Source organism: Urtica dioica, chromosome 6, assembly GCF_054948205.1.
Source record: "Urtica dioica subsp. dioica isolate 48M chromosome 6, U.dioica_male_clone48M_v1_H2, whole genome shotgun sequence".
In the NCBI taxonomy this organism is placed as follows: Eukaryota; Viridiplantae; Streptophyta; class Magnoliopsida; order Rosales; family Urticaceae; genus Urtica; species Urtica dioica.
Window position 1 is genome coordinate 40,814,061 of NC_142761.1, and position 14,165 is coordinate 40,828,225.

The following is a 14,165-nucleotide window of genomic DNA, read 5'->3' on the forward strand; positions in this document are numbered from 1 at the left end:
ATACGTATATTTATATCTATAAATATCTATAACATATCTATAAATATACGTAATGAATGAATATATAACATTTATTTAGCTAACAATAAAGTTCACCTTATTATGAAATTAATAAATTTTAAAAAATCACTCCATATAAACATATGTAGTTATATGAATTTTAATAAGCAATAATGAGTCTTCATCTTCCCAAGAACTCAAGTTTAAATTTTGGGCCTGTTTAGAGCTATGTAAATAGGTATTTCAGGAATAATTTTTCTGTTTTGGCTGTTGTAGGAATTTGTTTTACATTTAAAAAAAATCACTTCCTATGTAGTTCTATGAATTTTAATGAGCAATAATGAGTCTTCATATTCCTAAGAACTCAAGTTTAAATTTTGGACCTGTTTAGAGCTATGAAAATAGGTATTTCAGGAATAACTTTTATGTTTTTGGCTGTTGTAGGAATTTTTTTAGAAAAACGGTATATCGGGAAGAAAACGATATTTAGGCTGTTATATCAGTTTTTTTACCGAGCCTTCAAAAAAACGGATATATCGGCGATATATCCCTATATATCGCCGATATTTAGAACCTTGGTCTAAACACTCCGCGCGGCGCGTAGAGGCTCAAATGTTCATCCATTAGCGTTTCGTGATCCGTCTTGACTCGTTTTGACTCCCGATTGCTTTGTTTTGCTTGAAAATGACTTCGAAGACCTTATAGAGGCTCTTTTACTCTTTTAAACCTATAAATTCTTATAAAAACACTAAAACCATAAAAATAAAAAAAACAAAAAAAAAAAACACCCGAGAACTCGCTAAATTCAATCATAAAAATAGGAGTTTAACGCATAAGAAACACACCTATAATGGTGGTGCTTGTCTTGCTTCTCTTTAGGAATGTGTTCTTCGTTCTTGAATCCTAAGAAAATGAGAGAAAAAAAAACGTGTACTTAGAGGAACGCGAAGGGTTTCCTCTCGGCGCGTGCTACGACACTCAACATTAGTCTTGCTAACATTAGTGTCAGTCGAGGTGACCTTTATTTCTGTTGATTAAAAAATTTGGCATAGTCTAATGAGAGAGAGAGAGAGAGAGAGAGAGAGAGAGAGAGAGAGAGAGAGAGAGAAAGAGAGAGAGTATTTATAGTGCTTGTAGATTGTGTTGGTGTGAGCAAGGGTTTGTTTGTGAGTTTTTAGAGGCATTTTGGTGTGTTTCGCCTAAAAAATAAGCTTTCAAAATTATTTATTCGTGTTTAGGCCGTGCAGATTGGTATTGGGCGGATAGGAAACGATCATTTTGAGGTCAGGCTTGGGTGGGCCGTATAATGCAAACATCTCATGCAGCTCAATCCCTAGACTAAGTCTTACTTATATTTTTGTTGATTGAGTTTCAATTGGCCTCCTTCCCTAAAAAAAAAAAGTTTCAATTGGCATCCGAGCAAACACTGAATTATCTCACAGTAATTTTTTTATTATTATTTAGAATTCTTACTTTCATTATTATTCGTAGAATACTTTATTTTTAATATGCATATATTTTGTCGTTTATCGTTTTATTTTACTTGACTTTTTATTTGATGTCTACAATTTTACTTAATTTTTTTCTTTAGTTATTTGCCGTTTCATTTAAAATATTTAGCGAAATCATGTAAAAAGATATTTTAAAAATATTGGATAATTTGATATATTTAGGGAATTACATATTCATGTGAGGTATTTGAGTAATTTCGTCAAATTTCTTGATAAATTCAATATTCGGGCCGTGCTATGGGCTTTGTCAGATTTACAGCACTGTCTGCTCTTCAATAAACCCCTCTCATGAGCATAAACCCTAAAAACCCAACTGAAAATGAAAGAGACCAAGAAGAAGAAACCGCTTAAACCCTACCTGCGAAACCCTAAATCTAAGACCAACAAAAACCCTCTCGGAGTTGCCAATAAAACCAAGACGAAAACGAAGGCTAAGAAGGAAAAGAAGACGCAACACAGCGAAGCTGAAACTGACTCGCCAATCGAAGAACAACGCGACGACAATGGCGGATCGCGTGTCGACCAGCCTGCGTCTGCTTCACAGCAGCTCAGTTTCTTCCTCGATAGCTACCAGTCCTTCAACAAAATCAAACTCTCTCCTCTCGAGATCGAATCAATCCCCGGTATTTTGGAAAATGAAATGAAAATATACAAAACGAGCTTTGTCGATGTTAAATGTGGGAACAAAATCTAAAGGTTTTATCTTCTATATGTAGATACGTCCATTTTGGAACTGTCTGAATGCTCGGATCAAGACGCAGAGACATTGGGAAAAGATCTGAAGGCCAGTTTCGGTACTTCATGGAAGAAAGCTCTTTGTGGGAAGAAGCTCTCGGAAGGGAAAGTTGAAGCGGGAAATCCGGCGATCCTCACTATTAGTACTTCTGCTTTAAGAGCAATAGAACTCTTGAGGTCTGATTTTTAATTTTTTTTTTTATTTGCATTTTTTGTGGGATAATAATTTGATAATGATTTTATTTTATTGTATTTGCTTGTTGTAGAGGCGTGAGGTCTTTGACTAAAGACTGCCATGCCGTGAAGCTATTCTCGAAACATATGAAGGTTGAGGAGCAGGTAGTTATCTCTATTTTTATTTTGTTTACTATTCAATCTAATTGTAGTTGATTTTTTTTTTTTTAATTTGTTTTCCATTATTGAGTAATGTGCTTTTAATTATTGGGTGTTGAAGAATTTTGGAGATGATGACATATATATCAAAATACCTGAATCATTATCGATAATGAATTGTGTATTGCACGTCAGTCTGATCCAAAGTTTTGATGTAATGAAGTGTATATTGCAACAAATGGCTACATGGATAAATAATTCCAACTAATGCTGGTTTACGCAGAGCGAACATAATTTACCAAAGGCTTACATAGTTGTTTATACTTTATATGTCATAGAGTTGAAGGGGTTTGTGAGGTTTTATCCTCTGGTTTCCAACATCTTCTTTTTCCTTAGCTTTGATTTGAAATCTTGGACATGATGACATATATATCAAAATACCTGAATCTTGATAATGAATTGTGTATTGCACGTCAGTCTGATCCAAAATTTTCATGTAATGAAGTGTATATTGCAACGTGAGTTCTTGGTTTGAGGAGGCCCAATAGCAAAGTTTTGAATGTCCATGCTACAAATGGCATACTTGGAGAGATATTACCGACTGAAACTGGTATACGTAGATTCAACTTATTTATGATAGGTTTATATAGTTTTTATTTCATAGAGTTGAAGCGGTTTGTGAGATTTGTTCCTCTAGTTTTTGGATATGATGACATATATATCAAAATACCTGAATCATTATTGGTAATGAATTGTGTATTGCACGTCAGTCTGATCCAAATGGTTCAATGCACACAATGTTTGGTTGTGTTTTCTTTCTAAATTCTTCTGATTTGAAGATCTAAAGGGTTTGAGGCTTGATTGAATTATGTTGGTTTTTCGCTTCTGTTTAATCAAGACACTCGGACGGTTAGTCAAAATGGTTGTGAGTAGTGGTATGAAAATAATTATCATTGTCTCTCTATATGCTCAATAGTTTGCCATATCTTGCTCCATTAGAATTTCGGAGATGAAGAGGATTCTCTAAATGATTATATAATCACTAATAATGACTTTTATATGATTGCACGACAGTTTGATCCAAACTTTCTTATGTCATGTTTGCATAATAAGAATTCTCTGTTGGGATTGAATGTTTTATTAATATTTTTGCTCTGCTCTTATGCAGGTATTACTCTTAAAGAATCGTGTCAATATTGCTAGTGGTACACCTAACAGGTTTGTAATTAGTCAATTATCTTCTTAATTAACTTACCTTCTTCATTCATGTCAATTCCAATGTTAACGAAAGAGTGGTAGTTTGTTTTGTTTTAAACAGAAATTTTTTCATAGCTTCCCGATATCATTATTTTAACTGAATGTTTTCTTTTTTGTTGATGTTTCTGGTATGAATTTCAGGATAAAGAAGCTTATTGACATGGAGGCTTTAGGAATGTCACGGTTGACTATAATTGTACTTGACATACGACCAGATGTGAAGGGCTTTTCCTTGTTAACGTTACCACAAGTCAGGTTTGATTCTCCAAGTCCTTCCAAATCTGCTACTGCATAATTTCAACAATCTTTCTTAGTGCTTGGTGCTCCGTGTTATTTATAATATCTTGGCTCTTGCAATTGTTTTCCGGTCAAACAATATTTAAAAAAAAATCAAAATTTTTTGGTCTGATATTACAAGTAATATGTTTGTCTTTTGCTTACTATTTTCTGCTAGGTTAGTTCCATTCTCTATATACTCTTCGGTTTTGTTTATTTTCTCAGTTTGTCTTGAACCTAAACTGCCTTGTGTACTCCCTTGCATAATGTGAAAATTTGTCCTCAAAACATTATCTGAACACACGCTTATTTATATATTTATTTGGCAGCAACGAGTTTTGGGATTTATACAAGAGCTATTTCCACCAGCGAGTAGTAGAAGGTACACTGCGTATTGGCTTATACGGTCCATTACCAAAGAAAACAGATTCCAAGAAGAAAAAAGGGAAATCTCAATGATTGATTTTCGCTATTGTTGTAATTCAATTTTGACACCAAGTTTGTACTGAACCTGGCTCTTTTATAATACAAATCTATTTTTGGCACCTTGGATGTATTTATTAAATGTGTTTAAAATGGGAGATACAGGCTCAGGTAATCTAGCATGCTTATACATATAACGAAGTTTTATGTATTTTACAACTGATGCGATTCAAACCAAGTGAGACTATGATTCTTGTCAATTTGTTGGATTGAAGACAGCTCAAGAATTCTTCAAGATCTACTGAATCTGCTGCCCGCCGGTTAGAGAAGGTCAAACCTTAGAACAATGAATATAATTTAGTTTGATGAGTTTGATTGGACGCCACAATGAAGTAGCTACACAAACATGATTAAAGCTAGCCATGAATTTTGTGATAATGACATTCTCTGTGGAATTTGAAGTTCATTTTCTCCAACTTTAAATTGTGTTAAAAGTGAGTTAAGCCTCTCTTAGATCTAGATTGAGCCTAGAAATTGAGCTTCTTGCTGCTAAGTGGACAATGTTCTCCATTTCTTTTTGGAGCTGTTTAGCTCTTGTTAAGTGGTTCTACTTCATCTCAATGGAGTCCATATAGTTTGCATAGTCTGAGCAAGAGCTCGGAAGCACCGAAAACGGAAGGAATCTAGTATCGAGCTCGAGTCAAATAGGTTCGAGGGCTCACTAAGGATTAGGAACGACTCGTTCATAAGTTAAGTGTGAATTATATGAAGCAGAATTTCGGAGATGAGAGAAAATGATAGGTCAAAGACTAGCCAAATCCAGTATAAACATATGTAAACTAATCCAAACTTAAGTAAAAAGCTCACCTCGACGGTTTTCTCGAGCAGACGAGGAAATAACCACCCATTACGCATGTTCTATTAGCGGTTACTTGATAACCGCCAAAGACATGGGATTGATCACCTCACATACTCGACTTCAAAATCTATAAATATACGAGAAGATACCTGAAAGGGGACATTCACATTTTCGCACACACAAGCACACACTAGAAGTTTTGCCTATCATTCAGTATCTCTATTACTTGCTCTCTTTTAGTAGATTCGTCTGTATTTAGAGATAATATTGCCTAAGAATTCGGAATTCTCAAGACTACGTGTTCGGAACCAACAATTGTTACACTAAATTTTTTCTGTGCTATACTTAATATTTATTACATAAACCTGAAAATCGATTTTATTTTTAATCATATCTGTCTATCATCGCTGGTGTGTAAGGAACTCTTAGAATAAGAATGAAAAAAGAAAGATAATTTAATTTTTTTTTTTTTTAAAACAAGATAACCAATGTAATTTTCATTTCCCAAATAATTTATTTATCCCTATAGCTCGGCTTAAACGGGTCGGATAATTTAGCCATAAACATTTAAACGGTCAAAGAAATCTGAACTCGCTCGATTTCGTCAATTTTCTTCTCAGACGCCATTTTAGTTTCTTGTGCCGATCTGGTGAACTGAGCTTAGCTTTATCATCTTCGATTGCTGTAACGATTCTATGATTATATTCCTCACTCTTCTTCTTCTTCTTCTTCAGAAACCAAAGACCAAAGAAGACGTGAAATCCGATCAAACCACTTCGATCCCGCCAATTCACGCCAAGAGAAATGGAACACGAGAGCGACGATCCGAGGCAGTCTCTGGAGAAGAGGCCGAGCATAATCTTCGTCGGCTCTCCCAACGCTGGGAAACGCACAATCCTCTCCCGTACTCAACTCTCTTTTCATTCATCTCTTTCACTTCGATTCGTGTCGTTTTTTAGGAATCTGAAGCCCTTCGTTTTACTGTTGCAGGCTTAACCTCTCTAGATTTTGAAGATTCTTCTGACTCGACGATACACCACGATCTGCTTCACGGGTGAGCTTTCATATTTAGTCTATAAGAATTGTCATTCCAACTCTGGTGATATAGAATGGTGGTTTGTATTGTTTTGCGGGGGGGTTTTTTTTTTTTTTTCTAACTCTCTTATACTTAGACTAAATATTACTGTTTTTTTTTTAATTTTTTTTATAGATGGAGTATTGACACGAAATACTACAGCGTGGATGTCTCGGTATACGTTGCTCATCTTCACGACGGATTCTCGATCACTGCCCTTCCGATTTATCCCCGTCTCGCAGCTCTCATCATGGTCTTCGACATGACTGATGTAAAGCCCTTTCCTTTTTTCCCCCGGAAATCTCGATGCTTAGATTTTTTTTTTCCTATTTCTTAGACATCGCTATGAGCTTTCGTTGATCCATTTTTCAAGAGGGATGATGTGACTTAAGATTTAGTGAAGTTTAAATTCAAATTGTTAATGATATGCGTAAAACAAGCATTGATTAGACTCCTTATGTGCTCTTAATAGAAACCTTGTAGATCATCTCTTTTGTGTTGGGCAGAAATTGTAGAACACATAACTCTTGGGCCAAAGTTAATACAAGAAACCACCAAGAAAGTTCAAGTCAATTACAATCTCCTCGAAGTAATCCAAGACAATATAAATATGTTGATTGAAGGCAGTGAGACCAATAGGATACATGGTAGGATATTGTGTATCTTGAAGGTTTCACATACACTACAGTTTTCTCGTTTAGGTGGTTGTGGCAAACTTGAACATAGAACCTTTTGAGATTCTAGATCCAGTTTGGTTGCTTGCCTACACTAAATTATGGTGTTTTGTTGATTGGTCGTTAAGTTTTATCTGTATACGTGTTTAAATCCCATGAGTGTATATTTTGTTGACTTTTCAAATGAAATCTGACGCGGTGTTTTATTGTGTCGTCTACTGTGATTTTTATTTGTTCGAGTCTTTTAATTTATTTTATTTTGATCCCCTATTTTTGTGGCGTTGCAAATTTGGATTATGGATGATGTGATGGTTTGGATTTCGGTCGATGAATTTGTTGTGATAGGATTTTAAGAATAAACATTGATTACTAGCATAAATATAAAGGATTATAGTGGAAGAAGAATGGATTTCAGTCGGTGTAGATTTGCCGAAATGTTTTATGTTCATTGATTCAGGTTCTTATGATACTCCATGCAGCGATCGTCTCTTGTTGCCCTACAACAATGGGTGTCTCGTAACGATCTGCAAAGGTTTGAGGTTTTGTTGTGCATAGGAAATAAGGTGGATCTTATTCCGGATCACCCAGTTCACTCCGAGTATAGAAGACGGTTGTCGAAGGTTGGGGAAGAAGACTCGTCGTTTTCTCACGGCTATGATTTTGAGGATTATGGAATTTCTGGAACCGAGGGAAGCAGTTTGTTAGGTGGCGAAAAGGACGAGTCGTCGTTTTCAGAGATGAAAAGGTCGTGTCTTGAGTGGTGCGTTGATCACAACATCGAGTTTGTTGAAGCCTGTGGCTCTAATGCCGATTTCGACAAATGTAAGCCAATCTTGGGTTTTCTCTTTTTGCCTCTCTTTTATCTATTTGTTTATGAAAATTCTTGAACCAAAATCGACTCTATATTTAGATGCATGAAATATGAATGCTCCCAGTTTGCTTTTGACTTGGATCAATATAAACCCAATGCAAATTCCAATTTTTGCTCAACTCTAAATCTTATATCATAGACCAAAAATAATAGTAATGTATAATGTTAGCACGATTGTTATTCCAACAAAAGATTATGGAATTATGAGGAGATTAGGTGTACTCTGACCAAACCATTGACCTGGTTGCATTTTTTTAATAATTTGTTTAGTCTTCGCAAGGTTTAATCCGATGACACTTAACCCCTCTGCGTTGATTGTTTTGACAATTTAAAGGTTGTTTTCATTTGGGCAGGTTTGTCAGTGGATGGCGATTCACAAGGAGTAGAACGTCTTCTCGGCGCTCTCTCTGCTCATATGTGGCCGGGAATGAAACTCAAATCGGGGGACAAGATTGCCGACCCATCATTACCCGAAGGAGTAGAAGGTCTTTTCCAATTTCACCACCTCACTTAGTAAGAGTGCTCGATTAGATTATTGGAATGCCAAATGTTAAATTTATCCTCTTTTCAGACTTGTCCGACGAAGAAGATTCCGATATCGAACTTGAGTACGAAAGGCTATCAGCGGGCTCGGCCGAACCGTGGGACGACACAGATAGCGTGTGGGTTTCTGCGAGCTCATCGAGCTCAAACCGACATGTTGATCAAGATAATTTCGACACAAATGGGAATCTCGACAAGGGAAAAAGTTGCGTTAGAAATGAGGCGATGGCTTCGACGTCAGTGTCTGATTCGAACGAGGCAGCTTGTGAAGAAGAGCTAAACCAAGCAAGCAAAGCTGAGGAGGATAGTTCTCACTTTGATTTCGACGAGTTGGGACAAGTGATGGCCGAGATAAGCAACATCCGGGATAATTTGAGGTTATTGCCTGATCATCAGAGGAGAGAAATGGCTGCGAACATGGCGCTTAAAATGGCCGGTATGTTTGGTGGTTACAGCGATGATGAAAGTAATTAACACCACGATATTTGGAAACACCGAATGGTTTTGTCTATTGATTGTAAATCAAGCAAGATAGTTTTCATAAATTTTGTCTCCCATGTTACTTGGTTGTCATGATCAATCAAGGCTTTTAGAGTTTGTTCCCCGGCTTTTATTTGCAAATTCAGTACTTGAAATGGGAGTTGTGTAGCCTTGTTCATTAAGGAGTGAGATTGTATCAGCAAGTTATTTTATTTTTATTTTTTTTCCTTTTTTAAAAAAAGTTGTTTTTGGTTCTATAATTGAAGCATATGCAGTAGCTAAAGGAACTATATATTCTTCAGATTCTTGTTTTTTTGGGCCCCATCTGTATTTTTTAGATAGATTGCCTGTAAGTTCTATAATTGTAGTTAAAAGGGAAAATAATACATTTATACCCTGTGTTTTAGTGAAATGTCGAGTTTAACCCTCGGTTTTCAAAAATGTCGAGTTCATACCCTCTGTTTAACTAAAATGACGAAATTATACCCTCTGTTTAACTAAAATGACGAAATTATACCATGAAATAGACAACAGTGTCACAAATATTCTTTTTATTGACTTTTCATTGCCGTTGACTATAATATTTATAATATAAACACCAATTATCTTTATTCATTCGCGCCATATATGTAATTTATTTAAAAACTAAAAAATAAACAACAGTCTCTTAATCGTGAAGAACACAGAAAGAGGCATAGGGGTAACCATCGATAGTTGATAGTAATCAAAATTGCATATTCGAACAGAGAATCCAAGATTTAGAGTTACAATTCGAACACGGAATGAAGTCATTTCTTAGGCGGTATGAGTTTTATTATTTAATTTCAATTTAAGGCTATTTTTATTTCAAAATTGAGAATTTGGAAATTAGGGTACTGATTTAGATTTGATTCGGTTTTTCTTATATAAGAGTTAATATCAATGAAAGAGAGATTTGTGACGCTGTTATTCATTTCAGGGTATAATTTTGTCATTTTAGTTAAACAGAGGGTATGAACTCGACATTTTTGAAAACTGAGGGTTAAACTCGACATTTTATTAAAACACAGGGTATAAATGTGTTATTTTCCCTTAAATGATCTATTTATTTATTGTTAAAATGTGAACGAAAAAAAATTAAACATTCTTCTAAAATTAACAAAATTTTCATTAAACATAATAAAAAATAAAAATAAAAATAATTCATCTGACATTGCGACCTCTACCACCATGTATCACCATTCTATTATATGTAGTCAGTTTATAACGCAATATTCTTGCAAACATAGCTATAAACAATATTTTCACAAATAAATAAAGAAGAGGATTTTGTAATCACCCTCTTTAAAATTGTCACGAGCTGCAAAAGCACATGTGGTGGTGGACTTCCTTCAAATATATGCTCATATGGCTCAAAATTCTTACGAAGGTTAATGTACAGTGAATCCACTTCTCCTCCGTCCCGCCCAATTATGCATCAATCTCACCTATTCCCATCTTCGAAGCATTCTAGTTAATAATCAACGACGACTTGAGATCCATATGGCAAGGAAAGCTTCAAGGCGTTTCTAATGGAGAAGAGGTCCAAGAGAGAGAGTCCGTTTTATAAGAAGTTGGGTTTTTATTTTTAGTATTATGTTAAATTATTTTTCCAACCTCCATAAGATGGTCACATTAAAACATTCTCGTAAGTTTTTACACGATTTTAACATAAAGCTTTATTATAGCACTATTTTAAATTTAGAGATCAATCGGACAATTATTTCAAGTAATCTCATTTATTTCTGGTGACTGTCGTTTTCGGAAATATTAAATTCCTTGTGACTTGCAAGGAATTCTATGCCAAAGTCCAACGGGTCGAGCCACTAAAAAGCCCATCAATGCCCAAAAGAAGTCAAGGCCCACTGAAAACGGCCCAAAGACTAAGCTCGAGCCCATCGGGGCACATGCGCACACTGCGCAAAGAGGTGTGCGGCGCGCGAAGACCTTGGCGCGACGCATCATCCCTTCAGCACGCCGCGCCAACTGCACTAAGGACTACTCCTCACGTGCTCCTCCAAAAACACACCGTTCACGCTTGAAAAATCAATGCGCCCGCACTTACCTCGGCGCACGTGCATAACCTTTTGCCCTTGCGCTAACCGATTCATGCCGTGCGCTCCATGCCAAACGACCAGAGGCAGAGGCTGTCATACAGCTTCCCAGGCATTGTAAATACCCTTCCTCAGAAAGGGCAAGGTACACAATTCTCTCTCAACATAATCATTCGATTCTAAAATCGTGAAATGCTGCCGAGGACCCTCTGCACTAGATATCACTATGATCGAGCTCGATTCTCTCAAATATTCTCAAAAAATAAACGGTACCTCCACCTCACTCGTAATAATCAGATTAATGTTGAGCGTCGGAGCGCGCGCTAGAGGCATCGTCCATGCGCCTTCTAAGCTTATTTTCTTATTCTTTTTACTCTCATGTCTTCACGACGAACGAGAATATTCTTGAATTAGGGGAGAGAACTCGTGACGTTTGAGTTTCTACAAACCCGGCTCGGGCGCGACCAGTTGGTCTGATCTTGGGTCGAACCGTCCGAAATCTTCAACGTTGTCCGATTTTCAACGACAACAATTTTCATACAAAAAGAGATTCAATCCAAACAAACTCAAGAATACAATAGTATGTAAAAAAACAAATCGCACACGTTCAAGATTTGAAACACCCGCTATTTTATTTCAAAAATTGTAATTTCCAATCACAGGATTCACATCAACACATTTACTCACTGTACATATTAAATTTACCTTTTAAAAATTGAAGATTACTGGCCTAAATTTTCACGCTTTGCTTCGGAGAGTTTTCTATTTCCTAAATAGATGAATTAAGAAGCTAGTAGATTATAATATTATATTTTTATATAAATATAATAAGTACACATTGTATGTTTTATACTAATATACACATTTCAAGATAAACAAATACTAATGTACACAAACAGATACACATCATAAGTTTGCTTTTGGATTCTAACAAGTTTTTATATTTTTACTAACTAAATAAATCATGTGATTTTTTTTCTTCTATTTTTACTTGCTTCTTGTCCACGTACCGTGATTGAATGAGAATGGATAAAAGAATTTTGACAACATAAATTTAGAGATAGTTTAAATTTATGATTATAACTTACATATTTCTCTATATGTTTAAATTATATTTAATATAAATGTTATGGGTCTCCAAAAGTGCAAGTCGTGGTTCAATTCTCACTCGCACCAAAGATGTTTTCAAAATAAATAAATAAATGTTACGTACTCATATGTATCGTTTTTATAAATGAATCCATTAGTTACTCAAAATGTTATTATTTTTCCTCATATTTTTTCCAAAAAGATTAAACTATTACATTATTTATATACTCGCTATTAATTAGAAATCCTCATAGATATTTATTAATATTGAAATAACAAATATGATAATCAAATTATGTTTATCAGACCATCTTCAATTGCATTTTGGGAAATGGTCTTAGATAGTAGTCTTTTTGATATTTTTGACCAAATTGTTGTGGTCATTGTTTTTGGACAAAAATACTACCTAATCATATGAGAAAAATCTTAAGTGCCATTTGATTTTTTATTTTGTTCATTTCCATCAAACTTGCTCTCAGCTCTCTCTCTCATTGTTTATTGTTTCAGAGCTCTCTATTTCTCCTCTTTTTTCTTCTCTCGTTCATTTAAGGTAAAAAAAAAAAAAAGCTTGCCTTTTTCTGTTTGTCGTCGCCAGTGGTTTGTCCGTCGTCGTCGTCACCGAAGAGGTAAACTTTATCTCTTCATGTCGGCGAACGAAATCTGGGAATTTTTGGGTGGGTTTCGTTGTTGACGTACGGGTTTTGTGTTTTGTTCGTGTTTAAAACTGGGTTTCATGTTTATGGGTTTCATTCGTGTTTCTGGGTTTCATATTTATGGGGTTCGTTCGTGTGTTTGGGTAAAAAAAATGTTTTTTTTTTTTTTTTTGTATTGTCGGAGCTGACATACAAGTCTACAGTTTCATTTATTGTAGATATACAAGTCTACAATTTCATTTATTGTAGACTTCTATGTCTACAATAAACGAAGTTGTAGACTTCATGTTCGCGAACGAAATCTGGGAATTTCTGGGTGGGTTTCGTTCTGTTTGTTTTTTGGTATGAGTTTCGTTGTCGACGTACGTGTTTCGTGTTTCGTTCGTGTTTATTTATGGGTTTCATGTTTATGGGTTTCATTCGTGTTTCTGGGTTTCATATTTATGGGTTCGTTCATGTGTTTGGGTAAAAAATGGTTTATTTTTATTTTTATTTATTTATTGTCGGAGCTGACATACAAGTTTACAACGTCTGAAATTGTAGACATACAAGTCTACAACTTCATTTATTGTAGAGATAGATGTCTACAATACATAGATGTCTACAATAAATGAAGTTGTAGACTTGTATGTCTACAATTAATGAAATTGCAGACTTGTATGTCAGCTCCGACAATACCAAAAAAACCATTTCAGAGTTCCTCCAATCCTTTCTTGGTCGATCTCTCGGTTCGGCGGTCTCCTCTGGCTCGGCGGATGTTCTCAGGCTCGTCGGAGCTTCGTCAAAAGCTTCTTTGATGGCTTTTCTTTGGTCTGGAGTCGGTGGAGCTCGCGTCTCCTTTGTCTCAGCCGAGTCACGCAGCGAAGAAAAGTGAGGCTCGGAGCTCGCGATTCTCCTCTTTCCGGTCGGAGTTTACGCGAAGATTGGCTCGGACTGGGCTGAGCTCGGAGTCGTGCGTCGGAAGCAGAGGACGGCTCGCGACGGAGCGGGTTTTAGCCGGACTTGCAGAAACTCGGGCGGTGGTTATAGCGTCGATTTCGCCAGAAAGTTAGGAGAGAGAGAGAGCGGGAATGGAGAGAGAGACTGGGGAGAATTTGTTTTTATTTTTATTTTTATTAATTTATAGTTTTCACGTATGTGTGTGGTGTGAGTATGTTTACAAAAGGGCAAAATTGTACTTCCTTAGCTGATCAACTACTATTCTTGTCCAAAACATGGATTTCCATAATTTGGTCCAAATTATGAAAAGTGGTAGTACTTATGGCCATTTCCCTTGCATTTTTCTTAATATTTTTCATTGTCATAATAATGTAA

General features: G+C 35.8%; 2 protein-coding genes and 3 non-coding genes across 5 annotated transcripts; all 5 read left to right on the top strand.

The window, feature by feature from the left end:
• The first annotated feature begins 1,797 nt into the window (after positions 1-1,797).
• Positions 1,798-4,657, top strand: LOC149394163 (U3 containing 90S pre-ribosomal complex subunit). Its single transcript, XM_089616384.1, has 6 exons — positions 1,798-2,134; positions 2,228-2,423; positions 2,513-2,585; positions 3,748-3,797; positions 3,978-4,091; positions 4,442-4,657. The coding sequence occupies exons 1-6, from the start codon at positions 1,831-1,833 to the stop codon at positions 4,569-4,571; spliced, it is 867 nt and encodes a 288-aa protein (XP_089472510.1). The 5' UTR covers positions 1,798-1,830; the 3' UTR covers positions 4,572-4,657.
• On the top strand, positions 2,703-2,786 carry LOC149394164 (small nucleolar RNA Z122). The gene has a single exon (XR_016299986.1). It is a non-coding gene; the product is annotated as a small nucleolar RNA Z122 (small nucleolar RNA).
• On the top strand, positions 2,989-3,068 carry LOC149394165 (small nucleolar RNA Z122). The gene has a single exon (XR_016299987.1). It is a non-coding gene; the product is annotated as a small nucleolar RNA Z122 (small nucleolar RNA).
• LOC149394166 (small nucleolar RNA Z122) lies at positions 3,278-3,361 on the top strand. Its single transcript, XR_016299985.1, has one exon. It is a non-coding gene; the product is annotated as a small nucleolar RNA Z122 (small nucleolar RNA).
• A 1,262-nt stretch (positions 4,658-5,919) lies between the features above and the next one.
• Positions 5,920-9,244, top strand: LOC149394167 (GTP binding protein). The gene is made up of 7 exons (XM_089618450.1): positions 5,920-6,043; positions 6,129-6,298; positions 6,385-6,448; positions 6,605-6,740; positions 7,623-7,965; positions 8,368-8,499; positions 8,586-9,244. The coding sequence occupies exons 2-7, from the start codon at positions 6,199-6,201 to the stop codon at positions 9,029-9,031; spliced, it is 1,221 nt and encodes a 406-aa protein (XP_089474576.1). The 5' UTR covers positions 5,920-6,043; positions 6,129-6,198; the 3' UTR covers positions 9,032-9,244.
• Positions 9,245-14,165: the final 4,921 nt, after the last annotated feature.

What these genes read in the sequence shown, in the direction of transcription:
- LOC149394163 (XM_089616384.1), top strand. Translation starts at nt 1,831, where the DNA reads ATGAAAGAGACCAAGAAGAAGAAACCGCTTAAACCCTACCTGCGAAAC. An exon ending in GCTAGTGGTACACCTAACAG is followed by an intron (nt 3,798 to 3,977) that starts GTTTGTAATTAG and finishes TATGAATTTCAG; the next exon opens with GATAAAGAAGCTTATTGACA. An exon ending in TTAACGTTACCACAAGTCAG is followed by an intron (nt 4,092 to 4,441) that starts GTTTGATTCTCC and finishes TTTATTTGGCAG; the next exon opens with CAACGAGTTTTGGGATTTAT.
- LOC149394167 (XM_089618450.1), top strand. Translation starts at nt 6,199, where the DNA reads ATGGAACACGAGAGCGACGATCCGAGGCAGTCTCTGGAGAAGAGGCCG. An exon ending in GAAACGCACAATCCTCTCCC is followed by an intron (nt 6,299 to 6,384) that starts GTACTCAACTCT and finishes TTACTGTTGCAG; the next exon opens with GCTTAACCTCTCTAGATTTT. An exon ending in TGGTCTTCGACATGACTGAT is followed by an intron (nt 6,741 to 7,622) that starts GTAAAGCCCTTT and finishes TACTCCATGCAG; the next exon opens with CGATCGTCTCTTGTTGCCCT.